At 44.0% G+C, this 23893-nt stretch overlaps 1 protein-coding gene across 1 annotated transcript in view; it reads left to right on the plus strand.

Annotated features, from left to right (window-relative positions):
• The window catches only part of slc28a3 (solute carrier family 28 member 3), a 213583-nt gene that overhangs the window by 142537 nt on the left and 47153 nt on the right, over positions 1-23893 (plus strand). Inside the window, exons 12-13 of the mRNA XM_033017663.1 lie at positions 12248-12382; positions 19183-19347. Coding sequence (XP_032873554.1) covers positions 12248-12382; positions 19183-19347 — 300 coding nt within the window. The remainder of the gene's footprint in view (positions 1-12247; positions 12383-19182; positions 19348-23893) is intronic.

Genomic DNA, 23893 nt, shown 5'->3' on the forward strand with positions numbered 1-23893 from the left:
AAATCAAATAGAGCAAGTTGTCCTACTCCCCCTCCTCTACTCTCCCCTCCAACTCTCCCCCTCCCCTCTCCTCCCTCCCCCCCACTCACCCCTTCCTCTCTCTCCCCCTCTCCCCTCTACTCTCTCTCCCCCCTAATCTCTCTCTCCCCTCTAATCTCACTCTCCCCTCTAATCTCTCTCTCTCCTCTAATCTCTCTCTCCCCCTCCCTCCCTCCCTCCCTTCCACCCCTGCCTTTCCCCACATCCCCTTCTCTCTCTCCCGCCTCCACTTTCTCCCCTCCTCTCTTTCCCCCTCTCCCTCCCCCTCCCCTCTCCCCCTCTCTGCCCCCTCTCTGCCTCCTCCCCTCTCCTCCCCCACCCTCTCACCTTCCCCTCCCCTCCCCCATCCCTCTCTACCCCTCACCCACCCCTCCCCCCTCTACCACCCCCCTTCCCCTACCTGTCCCCTTCACCCTCACATAAACATCTGACAGTTACATAAGATGTTGGTGAGGCCACATTTAAAATATTGTGTTGGTCACCATGTTATTGGAAAGATGTTGTCAAGCTTGAAAGGGTTCAGAGAAGATTTACCAGGATGTTAGAAACATAGAAACATAGAAATTAGGTGCAGAGGAGGCCATTCGGCCCTTCGAGCCTGCACCGCCATTCAATATGATCATGGCTGATCATCCAACTCAGTATCCCGTACCTGCCTTCTCTCCATACCCTCTGATCCCCTTAGCCACAAGGGCCACATCTAACTCCCTCTTAAATATAGCCAATGAACTGGCCTCGACTACCCTCTGTGGCAGGGAGTTCCAGAGATTCACCACTCTCTGTGTGAAAAAAGTTCTTCTCATCTCGGTTTTAAAGGATTTCCCCCTTATCCTTAAGCTGTGACCCCTTGTCCTGGACTTCCCCAACATCGGGAGCAATCTTCCTGCATCTAGCCTGTCCAACCCCTTAAGAATTTTGTAAGTTTCTATAAGATCCCCTCTCAATCTCCTAAATTCTAGAGAGTTGCCATGTTGCCATGACTTGAGAGACTGAGCTATAGTGAGAGGTTGAGCAAGCTAGGGCTTTATTCCTTGGAGTGCAGGGGGATGAGGGGTGATCTTATAGAGATGTACAAAATCATGAGAGGAATAGATTGGGTAAATGCACAGTCATTTGCCCAGAGTTGGGGAAATGAGAACCAGAGGACATAGGTTTAAGTTGAGGGGGGAAAGATTTAATGGAAACCTGAGGGGTAACTTGTTTACACGAAGGGTGGTGGGTGTGTGGAACAAGCTGCCGGAAGAGGCTGGTACTATCGCAACGTTTAAGAAACATTTAGATTGTACAGGTATAGGGTAGATTTAGAGGGATATGCGCCAAAAACATGCAGGCGGGGCTAATAGTTGGTCGGCGTGGGCAAGTTAGGCCAAGGGGCCCCGTTTCCATGCTGTAGGACTAAATGCTTTGGACAGACACTGGTGGAAACTGGCCTTTGATTCTGATTACGTGCCCACCATCAAGCACCTAAATAACAAACCTATACTAATCCCATTTTATTATCCCCACATTTCCATCAGGTCCCCTTCAAATTTACCCCAGATTGTACCATTAACTTGACACTGTGGGCAATTTTGAGTGGCCAGTTAATCTACCAAACAAGACATCTTTGGGATATAGGTGGAAACCAGAGTACCTGTAGCAAACACATACAGACCACAGGGAAAACATACAAATTTCTTGTAAACCGTACCATAGATCAGGATTGAACCTGGGTCACTGATGGTGAGGCAGCAGTTCTAGTAGCTGCACTACTCTACCTCCCGAATGATGTTTTGCTTTAGTCTTTACGGTTAAAAGCACACATATCATTTTAATACTGAACAGTACTAAAGAGGAATTAAATATTATTATATCACTGGAGAAATACTTTTAGGAAAAACCAATGGAGCTAGAGACTGATAAGTCCCCTGAAGCATACGGCTTGCATCCTTGGATTCTTGAAGAGGTTACCAAGATAGTAGATGCATTAGATGTAACATCTAAAAATCATTAGTTTCTGGAGAGGTGTCAGAGATTTGTATAACTGTCAATATGGCACCTATTTTCAAAAAGCGAGGGAGTCAAAAAGCAGATAACTATATGTCAATTGGCTCAACATCTATTGTGAAAAAAATGTTATAAATCAATTATTTAGGAAAAGAATCAGAAATTTGGAAAATCATAATCTAATCAAGCAGAATCATCATGGCTCCATGTATGAGAAATTATATCTGACAAATTTGAGTTTTCTTAGCAAGACTTATCCAGAGTGGATGGAGGAGAACCATGGATTTACAGAAGGTATTGATTGGACAAGATGTTTAAAAAAAGATGAAGTAACGAGAACTTATAGTTTTGGAGGTAATATATTTACATGGGTAGAGGATTGCCAAGCAGTCAGCGTGTAGTGAATAGTAATTTTTCCAGTTAGCAACCTGTAACCAGTGATTAGCAGTTGAACCACAATTATTTAGAGTATATAACTTGGAAGATGGAAGCAATTGTAGTCCTTATTTCAAAAGGGTTGGAATATACTGTAAAACTAGAACAGAGATGAGTAAACACTTTTCCCTATTGATTGTTCTTGTTCCCTATTGTTTAATTTGACACCTAATTCACTTTCATATCTCAAATATTTAAAAAGTTATGGCCATTTTCATACTCGGAAATTAGCATCTTGTTCCCTGTTGATTTTCTATGGACATAACAAAAAAGCTGTGATCGTGTGCAGTCAAAAGCCCATAACCTTCTTAAAAATTAAGAGAACTGAATGAAATTTTCAGTTATCGTAGATTGAACCATTCTGAAACAAATATAAAATAATCTTACTTGGATGACCTGAAATTAAAGCATATAATTAGTTAGTTACCCAAGTGTAGCTAATTTCAAACTTCAATTACTAGATTACTTATAGTTTTGGAGGTAATATATTTACATGGGTAGAGGATTGCCAAGCAGTCAGCGTGTAGTGAATAGTAATTTTTCCAGTTAGCAACCTGTAACCAGTGATTAGCAGTTGAACCACAATTATTTAGAGTATATAACTTGGAAGATGGAAGCAATTGTAGTCCTTATTTCAAAAGGGTTGGAATATACTGTAAAACTAGAACAGAGATGAGTAAACACTTTTTCACACAGAGAGTTGTGAGTCTATGGAATTCTCTGCCTTAGGTGGAGGCAGGTTCACTGGATACCTTCGAGAGCTAGATAGGGCTCTTAAAGCTAGCGGAGTCAGGGGATATGGGGAGAAGGCAGGAACGGGGTACTGATTGTAGCAATGTTACAAAATTTTGAGATTTAAAAAATCAAGTCTGTAATTTATCCCATCAGATAAAGCATAAAAAGAAGTTTAATTTGACACCTAATTCACTTTCATATCTCAAATATTTAAAAAGTTATGGCCATTTTCATACTCGGAAATTAGCATCTTGTTCCCTATTGATTTTCTATGGACATAACAAAAAAGCTGTGATCGTGTGCAGTCAAAAGCCCATAACCTTCTTAAAAATTAAGAGAACTGAATGAAATTTTCAGTTATCGTAGATTGAACCATTCTGAAACAAATATAAAATAATCTTACTTGGATGACCTGAAATTAAAGCATATAATTAGTTAGTTACCCAAGTGTAGCTAATTTCAAACTTCAATTACTAGATCTAAACATCTATCCATTTCTTAATAAATGATTAACATTTTTAAATAGCCTAAGTGTCCAAATAATATTCATAAATAATTCACAATAAAACATGATTTTTAAATCTCATTTACATTAATTTATAGGCCAAATGGAAGGAATTTAGTGTTCAATTGCTGTAAATTAAAGTCCATTTTAAATCAGCTTTCTAGTGGGATCCTATGAATGCGCTGGTTTAGAACGTTCACATTGCGCTAGATTTGTGCCCTCAAATGCCCAGAAAAATACTGCGGGATATAATGGGCCCAAAATGAGCTACTCGCAACATTAAACTTTGTATAAAGGGATCTTAAGAAGCCCTTTTTAATGTAAAAATAAGCAGCCTACCTTCTATTATTTGCTCTATGCGACCCTGACAGCTGCCGGTGGTCGCGGGTTTAGAGATTGATTTTTAAACTACTATAACTATTATACGAGGCCTTTAAAACTAATAATAGCTTTTGCGACGGGGTCTTCCAGCGATTTTTCGTTAATAATTAACTAGGCTGAACATCTTCGATTTGAACAGCCTAGAGAAAATCGCGTTTTAAACCCGCCCCCCTCTAAACGGCGCCAAAATCGCGCACACCCGCAGCGACAGATTTTCAGCGACGCTTCAGGTAGGCTTTGCAACATACCTACTGATTGAGGATGATCAGCCATGATCACATTGAATGGCGGTGCTCCCTCGAAGGGCCAAATGGCCTACTTCTGCACCTATTGTCTATTGTTTATAAAAGGAGGGAAGTCTTACTGCAACTGTCTAAGGCACAAATGAGACCACATCTAGATACTGCAAACAATGTTGGTCTCTATTTAGGAATGGTATTTTATTGGAACAGTTCAATGAAGGTTCATTAGGGTATGGCAACATTGTCCTATCAGGAAATGTAGAACAGATTGATACTTTATCCATTGATATGTAGATGAAGAGTAATCTTAGTGGAACATATTAGATTCTTAGGAGGATGGAAAAGATAAACGGTGAAATGATTTTTCTGCTTATGGGAGAGTGTAGAATTAGAGGTTACTAGACTAACTGGGACACGTTGGGTCCCATGTTCACACAGAGGGCTGGTCCCCCAATGCAATATTCCACCTCTCCATTCCAATATTGGCGGCCAGTGGGGGGTGGGGGAGGAGGGGGCTTTCTGGAGTGCTAGTATGGGTGTTGTGGGCCGAAGGGACTGGTTTACAGAGGGCTAGTATGGACATTGTGGGCCGAATGGATTCTTGGGCTGGCAGCTCAGTAACTAAGGCCTGGTGGGCTGGCAGCTCAGTCACTCAGGACTGGTAGGCTGGCAGCTCAGTCACTTAGGCCTGGTGGGCTGGCAGCTCAGTCACTCAGGCCTGGTGGGCTGGCAGCTCAGTCGCTCAGGCCTGGTGGGCTGGCAGCTCAGTCGCTCAGGCCTGGTGGGCTGGCAGCTCAGTCGCTCAGGCCTGGTGGATTGGCAGTTCGCTCACGGCTATTCCTTGAAACTCCATTTCAAGCAAAGAGATGGCCACCAAATGCAAATGCAATCTCATACCATTTCAAGCAGAGTACAGGCCACCAAATTCAAATGCAATTTCATACCATTTCAAGCAGAGTGTAGGCCACCAAATTCAAATGCAATTTCATACTATTTCAAGTAGAGTGCAGGCCACCAAAATCAAATGCAATTTCATACCATTTCAAGCAGAGTGCAGGCCATCAAATTCAAATGCAATTTCATACCATTTCAAGCAGAGTGCAGGCCACCAAATCCAAATGCAATTTAATACCATTTCAAGCAGAGTGCAGACCACCAAATTCAAATGCAATTTCATACCATTTCAAGCAGTGTAGGCCACCAAATTCAAATGCAATTTCATACCATTTCAAGCAGAGTGCAGGCCACCAAATTCAAATGCAATTTCATACCATTTGGGCTTTATACTCCTGGCCCACCCGGAAGGGGCGTTACTTTCACCATGATGATTGACAGGCGAGAGGACCAATCAGCTGATCTCAAGATTTTTAAAACATTCATAACTTTTTTATTTTTCATCTAGTGGGGCAAACAATATTTGAGAATTTGAGAATTTTCTTGGCGTCAATGAATTCAGCGGAATTGCTTTATTCCAGCAGTAGTCCAAAGTTTCTTAAATGAGCTTGCCTTTACTTATTCTTGCCAGTTCATTTAGTTTCCATCCACTGTAATATTTTGAAAATCTTAAGAAACATTTTGAAAATTATTTTCAGTCTCTTTTCCACATGGCCATTTAAGTAATTTCATCAATACCAGAATTCTCTTCCTTTTTATTCTTTCCCATTATTTTACTGTATCTTATCATAAATACTTAAATACTCAATTATTTAGGTCCAACATTAGGTAGTTAGAATAGCCTAATCTATAGTCTGAAGAAGGGTCTCGACCCGAAACATCACTTATTCGGAAGTGGCGGCGCTGCCCAAGCAGCTGCGGCTCGTCTGCAGTCAGTCTGTCTTTCTTAGTTTTGTTTTATTTTTGTCTTGTTATGCCCCTGTCCCACTTAGGAAACCTGAACGGAAACCTCTGGAGACTTTGCGCCATACCCAAAGTTTCCGTGCTGTACCCGGAGGTTTTTTTCAGTCTCCCTAATGGTCGAAAGTGGTTTCTGCTTCTTCTATGTTCCTGCAATTATTTCAAAAAATTGAAAAACCGGCCCCAACAAAAAATAGGTTGCCGTTTTAAAAATCGGTAATTTTTTAGTCGAAGCCGGTTGCGATGCTAGTTGAAGGTGGTTGCCGGAGGTTGCAGGTAAAACCTTCCACTACCTGCGACCTCTGGCAACTTTTTTAAAATCTCTTCCTTCAACGGGGATGCGACCTTTTCCTTGTCGTATCTCCGTCTCCATCTGCGCTGAGGCCTAATGTCGTGGAGCTTGCGGCCTCCAACTGGAATCGACCTTGAGGGCTGTGGTAACATAGCCTGTGGACTTACCATCGGCTGACTCCGGAAGCTGTGGTGGTGCTGTGGCTGTGACCCGACTTCGGAGCTTCGGAGGCTTCGGCCGTGGGCCCTGTGGACGATAACATCGGGAGCTTGCAGGTCCCTGGTTGGTGACCGATTTTCAGGAGCTCGCGCAACGGCAGCTTCGCCCTCCCCGAATCGCGGAGTTTGAATCAGCCCGTTCGCGGAGCTTGAAATCGGCCGCGGGATTTGTCATCGCTCGGCGGGGGCTTCAACATCGGGGGCCTCAATCGCCTCGGAGCAGCTGTTTGGCTGCCTGATCGTGGGACAAGAGACAAGACTTTTTGCCTTCCATCACAGTGAGGAGGTGCCTGGAGATTCACTGTGATGGATGTTTGTGTTGAATTGTGTTCATTGTGTGTTTTGTCGCTTTTTGCTGTCATGACTGCATGGTATGAAATTTTGTTCAGACATGTGACATGCCGTCCCTTCTACCTCCCAAGGGAATTCACCTCCATCATCCTGACCACGGTCTACATCCCACCCCAGGCATACCTCCGTCTGGCACTGGAGGAGCTGCACGCCGTGGTCAACAAGCACCACCACCAAGACATCTTACCCTGAGGCGTTCACCACCATAGCTGGGGACTTCAATAAAGCCAACCTGAAGAAATCGCTCCCAAACTTCCACCAACATGTCTCCTGCTGCACCAGAGGACCAAACCCCCTCTATCACTGCTACACCACAATCAAGGATGCCTGTTGCTCTATCCCTCACCTGCTCAACCTCTTCCAATAGCTCAGGCCCTCGAGTCTTGGCAACATTCTCGTAAATCTTCTCTGCACCCTTTCCAGCTTGACAACATCTTTCCAATAACAATGACCAAACCTGAACACAATACTCTAAATGTGGCTTCACCAATGTCTTGTACAACTGTAACATAGCAATAGACAATAGACAATAGGTGCAGGAGTAGGCCATTTGGCCCTTCGAGCCAGCACCGCAATTCAATGTGATCATGGCTGATCATCCCTAATCAGTACCCCGTTCCTGCCTTCTCCCCATATCCCCTGACTCCGCTATTTTTAAGAGCCCTATCTAGCTCTCTCTTGAAAGCATCCAGAGAACCTGCCTCCACCGCCCTCTGAGGCAGAGAATTCCACAGACTCATCACTCTCTGTGAGAAAAAGTGTTTCCTCATCTCTGTTCTAAATGGCTTACTCCTTATTCTTAAACTGTGGCCCCTAGTTCTGGACTCCCCCAACATCGGGAACATGTTTCCTGCCTCTAGCGTGTCCAAGCCGTTAACAATCTTATATGTTTCAATGAGATGCCCTCTCATCCTTCTAAACTGCAGAGTGTACAAGCCCAGCTGCTCCATTCTCTCAGCATATGACAGTCCCGCCATCCCGGGAATTAACCTTGTAAACCTACGCTGCACTCCCTCAATAGCAAGAATGTCCTTCCTCAAATTAGGGGACCAAAACTGCACACAATTCACCAGGTGTGGCCTCACTAGGGCTCTGTACAACTGCAGAAGGACCTCTTTGCTCCTATATTCGATTCCTCGTGTTATAAAGGCCAACATGCCATTCACTTTCTTCACTGCCTGCTGTACCTGCATGCTTACTTTCATAGACTGATGAACAAGGACCCCCAGATCCCGTTGTACTTCCCCTTTTCCCAACTTGATGCCATTTAGAGGGTAATCTGCCTTCCTGTTTTTGCTACCAAAGTGGATAACCTCACATTTATCCGCATTAAACTTCATCTGCCATGCATCTTCCCACTCCCCCAACCTGTCCAAGTCACCCTGCATTCTCATAGCATCCTCCTCACAGTTCACACTGCCACCCAGCTTTGTGTCATAACCTCTTAACTTTTAAACTCAATTCTCTGAATGATGAAAGTCAATCTGCCGAAAGTCCTTTTGACCACCCTATCTATCTGTGATGCTACTCTCAAGGAATTATGCACCTGTATTCCTAGATCATAGAAACATAGAAACATAGAAAATAGTTGCAGGAGTAGGCCATTCGGCCCTTCGAGCCTGCCCCGCCATTCAATATGATCATGGCTGATCATCCAACTCAGTATCCTGTACCTGCCTTCTCTCCATACCTCCTGATACCTTTAGCCACAAGGGCCACATCTAACTCCCTCTTAAATATAGCCAATGAACTGGCCTCAACCACCTTCTGAGGATTTTGAGTCCATTTGGATAACGTTTTTTAAAGAAATAGCAAGAGGCCAAAGGCACCCAATCTGTGGTTACATTGTATGAAAGGGTATATATTATCTAGTAATGTTGGAATATAAAGAAAGTTGTGGAATAATTATGGGAGACTATAATCTTCATGTGATTGGGTAAATCAAAGTAGAAAGGATGGAGCTATAAAAACAAATTCATAGAATGCATTTAGGGTAATTTCCTGGAGCAATATGCTATGGAACCAATGATGGAAAATAACTATTTTGGGTCTGCTAATGGATAGTGAGACAAGTTTAAGAAATGAAATTGGATTAAAAACAATCCTGAGGGAGTAGTGATGGTAGAATTTTGTATTTTATTTGAGAGTGAGAGGACAGGTAAGGAGAAAGAAGTTAGCTGTATGCCCAAAGAATCAGAAATCCACAAGACAAAAAAAGTAGACTGAGGGCAAATGAATGAGGAATATAAAACATAAGAAAGAGAGAAATCTAAGTGAACATAGACACCTCAGAGGATGATATTGGGGAAAGTATGGGGAGTAAGGAAATAGCAGGAGAGTTAAATAAATTAGAATTTAAATTGTAAATTGGGGGAAGGCTAACTTTGAAAGTATCTTTTAACTATTAAAACTCTCGTTGGTTTGTTGGTTTGTAATTTGCGAATATTCGTTTAAGGCATTTGTCGATTTACTCCTCCACCCTTTGCCGTAACGGATAAATTTTTCCTATTCCTGTAGAGTTTTTCCTCCTCCACATTTTGTTTTGAAAATTAGAAAATTTGGTTATTAATTTCACCGCTTTTTTAGTAAAACACATTAAAAAAAATTAAAATCAAACTGCTGCATGAGTCACAGTGCCATCTCACAGATGTCCAATCACAATGGATCACATTTACATATGATATGACATCACAATGGGACAGGGGTGGAAAATTGCAACCTTCACGTGGTCCTACGATGCATTCAACCTGGCGTGCACAATCAAATAAAATCAAATAGAGCAAGTTGTCCTACTCCCCCTCCTCTACTCTCCCCTCCAACTCTCCCCCTCCCCTCTCCTCCCTCCCCCCCACTCACCCCCTCCTCTCTCTCCCCCTCTCCCCTCTACTCTCTCTCACCCCTAATCTCTCTCTCCCCTCTAATCTCTCTCTCTCCTCTAATCTCTCTCTCCCCCTCCCTCCCTCCCTCCCTTCCACCCCTGCCTTTCCCCACATCCCCTTCTCTCTCTCCCCGCCTCCGCTCTCTCCCCTCCTCTCTTTCCCCCTCTCCCTCCCCCTCCCCTCTCCCCCTCTCTGCCCCCTCTCTGCCTCCTCCCCTCTCCTCCCCCACCCCTCTCACCTTCCCCTCCCCTCCCCCATCCCTCTCTACCCCTCACCCACCCCTCCCCCCTCTACCACCCCCCTTCCCCTACCTGTCCCCTTCACCCTCACCGCTCTCCTCCTGTCCTCATCATCCTCTCTCTCCCTTCCCCTCTCCTCCCCCTCCCCACTCTCTCCCCCATCTCCCCTCCCGCTCCCTCCCTCTGCCCCGTCTCCCCCCTCCTCGTACCTCTCTCCTCACCCCTCTCTTCACCCCTCGCTCCTCACCCCTCGCCCCTCTCCCCTCTCTCCTCCCCCTCTCTCCCCCATTCCCTATTCTCCTCACCCCTCTCTCCTCACCCTCTCTTCTCACCCCTCCCTCGTCACCCTCTCTCCTCCCGCTCTCCCCATCTCCCCTCCCCCTCCTCCACTCCCTCTCCCCCTCCCTCCCCACTCTTCCCCTTCTCTCCCCCTCCCCCCTCTGCCCCCCCCTTCCCCACCCATCTCTCCCCCCTCTCCCTTCCCCCTACCCCTCTCCCCTTCCCCATCCCCTCTCCCCCCCCTTCCCCCCTCTACCCCTCCCCCCTCAACCCCTCCCCCCTCTGCCCCACCTCCCCCTCTCCCTCTCTGCCCCTCACCTCTCTTCTACTCCCTTCCTCCATCCTCCTTCTCCCCACCTCCAACCCCCCTCACCCCTCCTCCACCCCCCTCTAGTCCCCACCAACCCCCCTCTCCCCCCCAGGGTTCTGCTTGGCAGGCTCCTCTGGAAGGTTAGATTGAATGGGATCCAAGGAGAGATAGCTGAATGGATAGAAAATTCGAAGTGGTCACAGGTAGATGGGTGGTCAAGAAAGCTTTCGGCACATTGTCCTTCATCAGTCAGAATATTGAGTATAGAAGTTATGTAAAACATAAACATCTGACAGTTACATAAGATGTTGGTGAGGCCACATTTAAAATATTGTGTTGGTCACCATGTTATTGGAAAGATGTTGTCAAGCTTGAAAGGGTTCAGAGAAGATTTACCAGGATGTCAGAAACATAGAAATTAGGTGCAGGAGTAGGCCATTCGGCCCTTCGAGCCTGCACCGCCATTCAATATGATCATGGCTGATCATCCAACTCAGTATCCCGTACCTGCCTTCTCTCCATACCCTCTGATCCCCTTAGCCACAAGGGCCACATCTAACTCCCTCTTAAATATAGCCAATGAACTGGCCTCGACTACCCTCTGTGGCAGGGAGTTCCAGAGATTCACCACTCTCTGTGTGAAAAAAGTTCTTCTCATCTCGGTTTTAAAGGATTGACAACATCTTTCCAATAACAATGACCAAACCTGAACACAATACTCTAAATGTGGCCTCACCAATGTCTTGTACAACTGTAACATAGACAATAGGTGCAGGAGTAGGCCATTTGGCCCTTCGGGCCAGCACCGTAATTCAATGTGATCATGGCTGATCATCCCCAATCAGTACCCCGTTCCTGCCTTCTCTCCATTTCCCCTGACTCCGCTATCTTTAAGAGCCCTATCTAGCTCTCTCTTGAAAGTATCCAGAGAACCGGCCTCCACCGCAGAGAATTCCACAGACTCACAACTCTCCGTGAGAAAAACTGTTTCCTTGTCTCCATTCCAAATGGCTTACCCTTATTCTTAAACTGTGGCCCCTGGTAGGTTAGTTAGCTGCTCCAAATTATAGTTTACTACAAATAAGTGGCAAAAGAATCAAAAGGAAATTGATGGAAATTTGAAAGAATGGATAGTGGCACTGCAGGGAAATTAGAGAATGGAATGGTCCTTATAGGATTGCTTTGTACAGAACTGACATGGGCCCAATCAACTGATTAGTTTCCTTATGGATGATAATTATTACCATTGAGATATGGTATGCTCTATGACCATCTGCTTTACTTTATCCTGAAACCATTTGTTTATCTTTTTTAAATAAACATCACTGATGATATCTTTGACATAATTCATATGCATCTAGTATGTTTTATGCAATTGAAATGTAAAAGATCTGCAGGTGGTTACACTGTTCTGTTGATTTTATCCAGCTCCATGCAGAATTTAAATTGTAAATTGAATTATGTTACAAGGACATATCTGACTTCTAGTATTTCAAATTCAGGTTCCAGCTGCCCATTTGCTAACAGCTTCAGTGATGTCTGCTCCTGCTGCTCTTGCTGTTGCTAAATTGTTCTGGCCAGAGACAGAAAGGGCTAAAATAACAGCCAACAGCAATATCAAATTCGATAAAAGGCAAGTTTTGTTTCCATTTGCAATGATTTGTGAGGATGAAGATCATAAAGCACATGGTAAATTCTGTACTTCTGATAGTAAAAGTAATAAAATGAAAAATATTTACGTGTGAACTTTCACGATAACAGGTCATCATTATTTGTACTTTTCTGATTCCGTTTTTTGAGGATGTGACCTAAAAGATTGATGAGGGCAGAGTTGTAGATATTGTATATATAGATTTCAGCAAGGCATTTGACAAGGTTCTGCATGGTAGGCTGCTCTAGAAGGTTAGATCGCATGGGATGTAAAGAATAGATAGCTGAATGATAGGAAATTGACTTCATGGAAGGAAGTAGAAGGTGATGGTAGAAGGTTGGTATTCAGACTGGACGCCTGTAACTAGTGGTGTGTCTCAGGGTCAGCGCTGGGTGCATTGCTATTTGTCATCAATGATGTGGATGAGAACATACAAGGCATGATTAGCAAATTTGCAGATGGCACAAAAGTGGGCGATATTGTAGATAGCAAAGACGGTTCTCAAAAATTGCAGCACTATTTTGATCGGTTGGGTAGGTGGACTGAGGAATGGTTGATGAAATTTAACAGAGAAATGTGAGATGGTGTTTTGGGAAGTGTAACATGGGCAGGACCTACACAGTGAATGGTAGGCCTCTGGGTAATGTTGCAGAGCAGAGGGATCTGCAGTTGTACAGGCTCTTGCAGTTGTACAGGGTCTTGGTGAGACCACACCTGGAGTATTGCGTACAGTTTTGGTCTCCTAATCTGAGGAAAGACATTCTTGCCATAGAGGGAGTACAGAGAAGGTTCACCAGACTGATTCCTGGGTGTCAGGACTTTCATATGAAGAAAGACTGGATAGACTCGACTTGTACTCGCTAGAATTTAGAAGGTTGAGAGGGGATCTTATAGAAACTTACAAAATTCTTAATGTGTTGGACAGGCTAGATGCAGGAAGATTGTTCCCGATGTTGGGGAAGTCCAGAACAAGGGATCACAGTTTAAGGATAAGGGGGAAATCTTTTAGGACCGAGGTGAAAAAAACATTTTTCACACAGAGTGGTGAATCTCTGGAATTCTCTGCCACAGAAGGTGGTTGAGGCCAGTTCATTGGCTATATTTAAGAGGGAGTTAGATGTGGCTAAAGGTATCATGGGGTATGGAGAGAAGGCAGGTACAGGATACTGAGTTGGATGATCAGCCATGATCATATTGAATGGCGGGGCAGGCTCGAAGGGCCGAATGGCCTACTCCTGCAACTATTTTCTATGTTTCTATGTTTCTATGATCTAGGAATACAGGTGCATAATTCCTTGAGAGTAGCATCACAGATAGATAGGGTGGTCAAAAGGACTTTCGGCAGATTGACTTTCATCATTCAGAGAATTGAGTTTAAAAGTTAAGAGGTTATGACACAAAGCTGGGTGGCAGTGTGAACTGTGAGGAGGATGCTATGAGAATGCAGGGTGACTTGGACAGGTTGGGGGAGTGGGAAGATGCATGGCAGATGAAGTTTAATGCGGATAAATGTGAGGTTATCCACTTTGGTAGCAAAAACAGGAAGGCAGATTACCTTCTAAATGGCATCAAGTTGGGAAAAGGGGAAGTACAACGGGATCTGGGGGTCCTTGTACATCAGTCTATGAAAGTAAGCATGCAGTTACAGCAGGCAGTGAAGAAAGTGAATGGCATGTTGGCCTTTATAACACGAGGAATCGAATATAGGAGCAAAGAGGTCCTTCTGCAGTTGTACAGAGCCCTAGTGAGGCCACACCTGGAGAATTGTGTGCAGTTTTGGTCCCCTAATTTGAGGAAGGACATTCTTGCTATTGAGGGAGTGCAGCGTAGGTTTACAAAGTTAATCCCGGGATGGCGGGACTGTCATATGCTGAGAGAATGGAGCAGCTGGGCTTGTACACTCTGCAGTTTAGAAGGATGAGAGGGCATCTCATTGAAACATATAAGATTGTTAACGGCTTGGACACGCTAGAGGCAGGAAACATGTTCCCGATGTTGGGGGAGTACAGAACTAGGGGCCACAGTTTAAGAATAAGGAGTAAGCCATTTAGAACAGAGACGAGGAAACACTTTTTCTCACAGAGAGTGATGAGTCTGTGGAATTCTCTGCCTCAGAGGGCGGTGGAGGCAGGTTCTCTGGATGCTTTCAAGAGAGAGCTAGATAGGGCTCTTAAAAATAGCGGAGTCAGGGGATATGGGGAGAAGGCAGGAACGGGGTACTGATTAGGGATGATCAGCCATGATCACATTGAATGGCGGTGCTGGCTCGAAGGGCCAAATGGCCTACTCCTGCACCTATTGTCTATTGTCTATTGCTATGTTACAGTTGTACAAGACATTGGTGAGGCCACATTTAGAGTATTGTGTTCAGGTTTGGTCATTGTTATTGGAAAGATGTTGTCAAGCTGGAAAGGGTGCAGAGAAGATTTACAAGAATGTTGCCAAGACTCGAGGGCCTGAGCTATTGGAAGAGGTTGAGCAGGCTTGGACTTTATTCCTTGGAGCACAGACATATAAGGTGTGGTCTTATAGAGGTGTACAAAATCATGAGAGGAATAGACTTTGGCCCAGAGCAATGGAATCAAGAACCAAAGGAAAGAGGTTTAAGGTGTGCGGAGAAAGATTTAATAGGAATCTGAATGACCATGTCGGATGTGATGGTGGGCAGTAAATCGAGTCCGCACCAGTAGGAGTAGGAGTCAACTAGGACTAGGTAGTGTTTACCGTGCCATTCGAAAATGTCTGCTGCCAGCGATGTCCATGGCAGTGCTGGTGGGGGTTGTTGTAGCAGAGGCTGTTTCTGTTGGTGTGGTGCCAAACTGTTGCAGATCGGACAGGAAGCTGTTCTGTCCCGGGCCAGTTGAACATGCTCAGTGTGTGGGCCAATGTGGCCCCGGTACCTGGGTGACCGGTGTGTGCCTCTTTGTAGTATTCGTCTTGTAAGGATGAAGGGATCACGACTTTGTGACCTTTAACAATGACACTGTCCTGTATTACCAGCTCATCGCATACTAGGAAGAACGGCTGCACCTCCAGTGGTATGCTGGATTGTCTGTCTGGCCAGCCTCTTTTGATTATGGATGAGTAGCTGTAGAGTGCTGTCAGCGGTTGTGTGTTCAGCCAGGCGACGCAGGCGTTCCGTGGGAACGAAGTCAATCTTTAGAACCGTAAGATCATCGCATTCATAGGGATGTCGTTCACTGGATGCACGTGGTGAACGAGAGAGGGTGTTGGCAACGAGCATGTCCTTTCCTCTCTTGTAAACGATTCTGAAGTTGAACCGCTGGAGCTGCATCATCATGCGCTGCAGTCGTGCAGGTGCTGCGTGTATAAGTTTGTGCAGGATGGTTACAAGTGGTTGGTGGTCTGTTTCGCATGTGAAAGTGTTCCCAAAGATGAAGTCCTTGAATTTTGAGCAAGCGAAGACCACAGCTTGCAGCTCTTTCTCGATCTGGGCATAGCGCTGTTCGGTGTCCGTCATGGTGCAGGAGGTATAAGATACAGGTAGTACAGTACCATTGGCAGATGTTTGAAGGCAGGCTGCGCCCATCCCGTATTGTGAAGCATCACAGGTTATCGTGACAGGATGCTTCAGATCGAAGTATGTCAGGGTGGGAGCGCTGGCCAACTGAACTTCAAAAAAAAAAATAGAATACCTGTTGATGCTGCTGGTACCAGGTCCATTCAGTGTCCTTGTGGGTGAGTTGGCTCAGTGGTGAACTTAGCTCGCTGAGATTGGGTATGAACTTTGGCAGATAGTTCACCATACCCAGAAATCGTTGTAGCCTTAGCACGTCGGTAGGGGCTGGCATTTCTCGGATGGCAGCGGTTTTCTTCGGGTCAGGCTGATGTCCATCAGAAGTGAATATGTGTACGACATAAGTGACCTCTGGAACCCGGAACTTGCATTTCTTAGGGTTGAATTTTAGGTTAATCTCACGTGCCCTGTCCAGAACAAGCTTGAGGTTGTTGTCATGCTCCGCTATGTCCTTGCCATAAACCAGGATGTCATCTACGATGATGGCACATGGGAGGCCTGCGAACAGCTGTTCCATGGTTCTTTGAAAGACCTTGCTGGCCGAGTTGATGCCGAATGGCATTCCAAGAAATTTGAATCTGCCAAATGGTGTAGCAAACGTGGTGAGGTTTGAGGACTCATCATCCAGAGGTATTTGCCAGAACGAGCTTTTTGCGTCTAGTACAGAAAACACAGTTGCGCACCCGATTTGTGCAGCGACGTCCTCGACAGTCCTCATTGGATAGTGTGGGCGCTTGATGGCAGTGTTTAAGTCTCTTGGATTGATGCACACGCGGAGCTCGTTTTTGTCTTTCTTATGTGTGACAACCATGGTGGAGCCCCAGTCTGTGGGTTCGCAGATTTCAGCTAGTACACCCATGGAGACCATGTTTTTTAGTTCAGTCTCGATTCTGTCTCGCATGGCATGTAGCACATGGTGGGGGGCACGGTCCGCAGGGTCGACGGTGGGGTCTATGCCGATCTTATAGGTTGCAGGCAGCTTGCCCAGCTTGCCATCGAACAGATCAGGGTAGCTTTTTATCGGTTCCTCGGATATAAGTGGCTTGTGAACGGAGCAGTTGAAGGAGACTAGCCCTAGGTCTTGGCATGCATGGATGCCCAGTAGTCACAGAGTCCGATTTTAGGATATAGAAAGTCAGATTTCTTGTGATGTTTTGCAGCACACATTTAAAGCTAGTTCTTCCAAGAGAATGCGGAACCTCGCCCCCCATAAGCATGTAAGTTAGACCTGTCTCTAGTCAAGGTCTCATTATTTTTTATCTTGTTGTAGACATGCAGAGACATTACATTCATGCGAGCCCCAGTATCCAATTTGGCCGTCACAGGCTCATGGACACAGACGGATCCAAAAGCTTACCAGCTGTGTGTAGGAGTGTATGCACAGTGGACTCCTCATATGAGCGAATTGGATCGTCTTCATGGGCAGCTTCGAGCTGGTCCTGCGAGTCTGAAAATGTATGGTTGTACACTGAGCTGGAAGTTCTGTTTCCACGGGACCTGCAGGAGACGGCGAAGTGATTCATCTTCTTGCAGTAATTACATGGCTTGCCGTTCGCTGGACAGAACATCCGTCCCTTGTGGAAATAGTTACAATTCGGACATCTCTGCAGCAGCTCATTGATAAATCCCAGTTAGCCATTTGCGGCGGTTCATTCATAAATCTTCTGTTAGCTGTTGGTGTGGCTCATTTGTTGAAACCCGTCAGGTTTATACTCTTTTTATGAGTGTCAAACTGGTCACTAAGTGGAGCCACAATCTCAGACGTGCGGCAGGCATGCACAGCTTGTTCAAGGGTTAAATCAGCATTCCGTAGTAACTCAGTCTTTAGCTTTTGATCAGTCATACCACTGACAAGTTTGTCCCTGATTAATTTGTTGGACATGACCCCGAAGCAGCATCGCTGAGGCATATATTTGAAATCACAAATAAATCTTTCAACAGGCTCATCGGGAAGCTGGTGTCTCGCGAAGAATTTTGCTCGTTCTAAGCTACGGTTTGAGGGTAGGTCGCATAGTTCCTGGAATTTACGCAGTAAGACATTGGGGCCATGCACAGTCTCAGCAGGTACAACTACCTGATCGTTGGAGTCAAGAACGGCTGGCGTGAAGTCGAAAGTCTGCGCTCTCATCAGAGCCTCTGGTCCCGCCAGGTTTAGTAGAAGCGAAGCTTTGACAGCATCTGGTTCATTGCGATGGACGATGTTGATATAGTGCTCGTGGTCGATCTCAAATAGCCTCCATCGTTCACCGATGTCTGAATCGAAGGTGAGCTGCGCTGGCTTGCGGCACGAGTGAGCCACGGTGATACAAATAAAAAAATTAAAACACAAATAAAACACAATATACGGACGCAGTGGGTCACTTCACGCTGTCTGACACCATGTAAATGATTGATGTTACACAGGTCTAGTTTAAAGTCATCTTTAATTGTAACACATAGTATAGCGGTACAGCAGGTTGTTAGTTGTTAGTTCATCACTACCTCTTCCAAGACTGCCTAATGTAGGAAGTGGGTGTTAATATAAAGCATACAGTAAGGTGGGGTTAATGATGCTACTCTACTATGATTGGTTCACATGCAATAACCAATCTACAATAACATTTAAAAGACATTTGTACAGGTACATGGATAGGATAGATTTAGCGGGTTATGGGCCAAGTGCCGGCAAGTGGAACTAGTGTAGATAGGGCATGTTGGTTAGCCTGGGTAAGTTGGGCCAAAGGGCCTGCTTCCAAGCTGTTTGACTCTAAACAATAGTTGGAGAAATTTAATTATTTGATTCTTAAATATATCAATTTGCTTGATGTAAGATTCAAACTTGATATAAGATTATGTTCTTTATCGAGGCTGACAAAATTGTTGACTTTATATCGACATTTACCATGCTATTAAAATGTAATTTGCCTTAATTCACAGTTACTTTCCACTGAGTGCTAACAGCCTATTAATGTACGACTTTGCATGTTTTTAGTTTGGGGGATATTAAGTGTGAGAAACGTTTGCCAAAAAGCAATATAAATCGCCCAGCAATTTCTGGTGATTCACATCTCATGGGCATCTCTTTTTTTCCTCTGAATTGCTGGCTGATTTGCATTCAGTAATAATTGATTGCTAAATATTTTACTTTTAAACATAAATCACAAACTTGCCATTATTTTTCCTGGGAAATCTGGCTGATGAACTTTTAACTATTGTGAAGCACAGTAGGGACTGTCTTACATGTTGTTTCTTTTTTGTTTTGCAGTGAGGCGAAAAACTTTATAGAAGCAGCCTGTCTGGGAGCGAGTATTGCAATCCCTTTGGTGGCAAACATTGCCGCTAACCTTATTGCATTTTTGTCCCTCTTGGCTTTTATTAATGCTGCACTTGGTTGGTTTGGAAATATGTTTAATGAACCTGACCTCAGTTTTGAAGTAATTTTCCTTTTTACTGTTATAGCTTTCTTAAGTTTGTGTTCTGAAGTACTAAATTGTATATGTGAAAATAAAATGATGTTCAAAAGAGACAATATTGATTTAGGGGATGATAATAATACTATTCAGATGTGAATAAATTATCACCATTACCACATCGCCATTTATTTATATTGGGAATACTCATATAGTCATCTGATAATAATAAGTTATTCAAAATTCAAATTTAACAGGAAAATATCCTTATTGGCTTGAGAATACTGCTAAATATGCTTCATTATGACTGCTTATACCTCTACAGTTCAGTCTCTATAAATGCTGAGCTTACTTAGTGACCAAGGAGGCATCATATGTATATTGCAATTCAATGAATGGAGTTGTGTGATCTTGGTTTTTGAAGTGGTAATGACATAGTTTGAGCAGTTATTCATTTGTACTGTGGATTGAAGATTGTTGGAGGTCACCTGCAGCATCGTGGTTAGAAAGATTGCGGAAAGCGCTGAGGCAATGAAGCAGCCTAGCTTGACTCCAGTGTACACTAAACCTATTCATTATATACCACCAAGCTTCAGGCAAATAAGATACAGGTATATGAAAAAAAGGATAGAAAATGTGAACAGCTTTCTGTACCCTTCTGGGATAGATATCATTGATGAAATTCACAATCGTCTTCAGTGCACCAGCACAACCTATGGCCTGCCAGACGAGGTAATCTTTGTTCTCATGTAAAATGTATGAGACATGGACTACCTTATAGCATGCTTCTCAAACCATTGCAGAATACCACCAATGCAGTTCGGCAAAATCTTCAATTTATTCGAACAATAAGCAAATCAACATTCATGTCCTTCCTCTGACCAAGATTCTGAGTATTGGTGCCCTAATTATACTTGCCTGACACTAAATGTCCTCAAAACGGATGCTATTTTGTGGGTGTCATGGTAACTGACGTATTTAAATGTATCACGTGTTACTATGTCAGAAAGGCCAGAGGACACATGTTGCCAGGATGTAAAAGAATGGCAGACGAATAAACCAAAAGCTTTTATGTTCAGTGTCCTTGAAGCGTGTTTATTACATTCGGATCCAGGCGAGGATCTGATATTGGCAACGAGGATGAACTAGTAAATGTTTAGTTCAACGTTTTACGCAGGTATAGCGTTTAACGAAGCAGCTGGAATTAGAAGTTTGAATTAATTCAACCAGAATTGGGAGGCAAGTGTTGAGAGTGCAAAGTTTAAGGCATAGCTAGAAGAATTTGACTCCTACGCAGATAGCCTAGGTCTGCTTGTTGAAGGAGCAATGCCGGAGCAGCTCACACGATAGAGAGCATTGTTATTGTACAGTGCTGGAGCTTCACTTAGGGAGACTTCCAAAACACTTCCAGAGACGGGAGGAAAATCAAATTATGCGATGAAGATTGCTGCTTTGAAGAAGCATTATGTGGTGCAAACAAATGCTACATTTCAACATGTATTCTGGCAATCAACAGAGAGAGAAGGAGAAAGCATTGCTCAGTTTGTCACAAGATTGCATCAGGTTTCTGAGGGCTGTAATTATGGAGCTGAGTTGGAGAATCAAATCAGAGATCAGGTTGTGCAAAGTTGCAAATCAAATGACTTGAGACACGAGTTGTTGGGGAAAGGTGACGCGCTAACATTATGGGAAACACTGAAAATTGCCTGTTCATTTGAAGCTGTAGAAACCCAGTTTCAGACCATGAGATTGGATAAAGAAGCCAAGATGACATCTACTGGCACTCGCAAAGGACATGGACATGGCAAGGGTCATAGAAACATAGAAAATAGGTGCAGGAGGAGGCCATTCGGTCCTTCGAGCCAGCACCGCCATTCATTGTGATTATGGCTGATCGTCCCCAATCAATAACCCGTGCCTGCCTTCTCCCCATATCCCTTGATTCCACTAGCCCCTAGAACTCTATCTAACTCTCTCTTAAATCCATCCATCCAATGATTTGGCCTCCACTGCCCTCTGTGGCAGGGAATTCCACAAATTCACAACTCTCTGGGTGAAAAAGTTTTTTCTCACCTCAGCCTTAAATGGCCTCCCCTTTATTCTAAGACTGTGGCCCCTGGTTCTGGACTCGCCTAACATTGGGAACATTTTTCCTGCATCTAGCTTGTCCAGTCCTTTTATAATTTTATATGTTTCTATAAGATCATCCCCTCATCCTTCTAAACTCCATCATTCCAAAGCTGAAGATGATTGTGTGTGTTTTAGATGTAGAAATTTAGGACATTTTGCCAAGGATACATGTTGCCCTGCCAGGGGTCAAACATGCAGAAGGTGTGGGGAAAAAAGACGGATCGAACCCCAGGCAAAGAAAGAAGAAAAAACAAATACATTTGGAGGAAGAAGAGGGCAGAGAGACGGATACTATCAACATTTAAACCAAGTTAATGAATGTTCGAGTGAATGTAAACTTGGCAAAACAAGTATGGATGCAGGATATGCTTTTGCTATCAACAATAACCATGCAATGGTCCCAGTGAGAATTGGAAGTGTGGAAGTAGACATTATAGTAGACTCGAGAAGTGATAGCAATGTTATTGGTATAGAGCACTTTGGGAAGATTTAAAACGGAATAAGATAAAGTGCACTTCAAGAAAGTGAGAAGAAATAGTAAGATTAAACGAGAACTTACCAGTTTGAAGTTTGATCGTTATTTTATGAGTAACGTTGAGGGATTACGTGAAGAACCCCGCCAGGACGCATGCATGTCATTCTTCAAAGCAGCGGTGTGAAATCACAGATAACTAATGACTAAACATAGTAAAATTAGAGAAGAGATACCAGTTGAGTATATGATCAAGGGTGGGAGCGGAGGGCACGTAGTCCCTCAACGTTACTCCTCATAAAATAACGATCAAACTTCAAACTGGTAAGTTCTCGTTTAATCTTACTATTTTACTTCGGAGTCACGTGAGTGACTACGTGAAGATTTTAAAGCTCTGTGATTTCATGCCGTGGAACGAGTCCATGCATCACATCTGCCTTGATTATGGGGAGAATAGTGTTAACATCATTAGACATCAATACGATATTGAAAACCCAACGATAAATATATTAACACCAAATTATAGCCCCTATTTATGGGGTAAATTATATTACAGAACTTAAAATTGTTTCTGCAAATGTTCCAGGTTCAATGACTGGTTTGTTATAAAGTCGTTGGAAAGTTTTCTCCGTTGACCATCCTGCTGTCTTGAGGATTTGGTCCATAGGAACGTCCAACTTCATAGCTGCCGATGTAGCTGCAGCCCTGGTGGAGTGAGATTTAAAAATGCTAGTGTCTACTCCAGCCTTTATTAGGACCTGTTTTAGCCATCTAGAGATGGTCTGGACTGTCACTGTTTTGAGTGGCTGTTTGTAGCTGATTAAAAGTGAAATTTCTTTCCCTCTGATGATCTTAGTATACTCCATATATAATAGTAAGTGTGTTACAATACAGAGACGATCATCTGTCGGGTAGGCCCTGAATTCTGTTTTTAGGCCTGCTGACCCCTGTCTGTTCTGTTTGACTAATTCATTGATGTGAAAAGTTAAATTTCCAGATTAAATAATCATGTTGTCCAGCCTTAGTTTCTGTAGTGACTGGACCCTTTGTGCCGTGACCAAGGCCATCAGCATGACTGTTTTCATAGTCAGTTTCTGTAGGGACAGAGCTGTAGCTGGAGACCAGTTTCTTAACATGGTCAGTACAATGCTCACATCCCATATTTGGGAGTACCTGGTTCTTGGGGGATTAACATTAAAAATGCCCCTCATGAGTTTGGTTACCAGGGTGTGTCCCAACAGTATGTCGCTCTGTTCCTTGCCACAGGTATGTTGACAGAGCACTTCTGGCACAGTTGATGGCACTATGACTGAGCCTCTCATCGTAATGGAGGCTTGCCAGGAATTCCAGAACAGACGGGATGTTCATAGATCTGTGGGTGATGTTTATTGTTGTGACAGTACTTCCCATTTCTTGATGACACCAAGTACTGTTTTTTGGTGGACTGTCTGTGGGCCGCTGAAATAATATCCACTGTTCGGTCCGTCAGTCCCAGGTGTAGTAGAGGTGCTTTCAACTCTACAAATTAATAGGTTTATATAATTATGACATGGGTAACTACCCCTTGTTGCGGGAAGAACCAGTAAATTAGGTCTATGATGGATGGTGATGCATGGTTCTAATACCATGTCGAGTATCACCGGGACCCATGGTTGAGTAGGCCAATCGGGTACTATCAAAATACCAGACGCGGAGTCTTGCTGTATATTCCTAAATACCCGACATTTTTATCCAATATCCATTCAGTGTTTTCATTGAATTTGCGTGACCTGTTGTCTGCCACTAAATTTAGTTTACCTGGTAAGTAGGTAGCTGATATCCAAATATCTCTCTGGATACACTATTGCCAAATTGTGTTGGCCAGATTGTCACATGATGTCGATATGTTTCCACCCATATGGTTGATATATGCTACCACGGTGGTGTTGTCAATTTGTAGTCTAACATGCTGGTGATATAACCCAGAAC

This window comes from Amblyraja radiata, chromosome 3 (assembly GCF_010909765.2).
Source record: "Amblyraja radiata isolate CabotCenter1 chromosome 3, sAmbRad1.1.pri, whole genome shotgun sequence".
NCBI classification, from domain to species: domain Eukaryota; kingdom Metazoa; phylum Chordata; class Chondrichthyes; order Rajiformes; family Rajidae; genus Amblyraja; species Amblyraja radiata.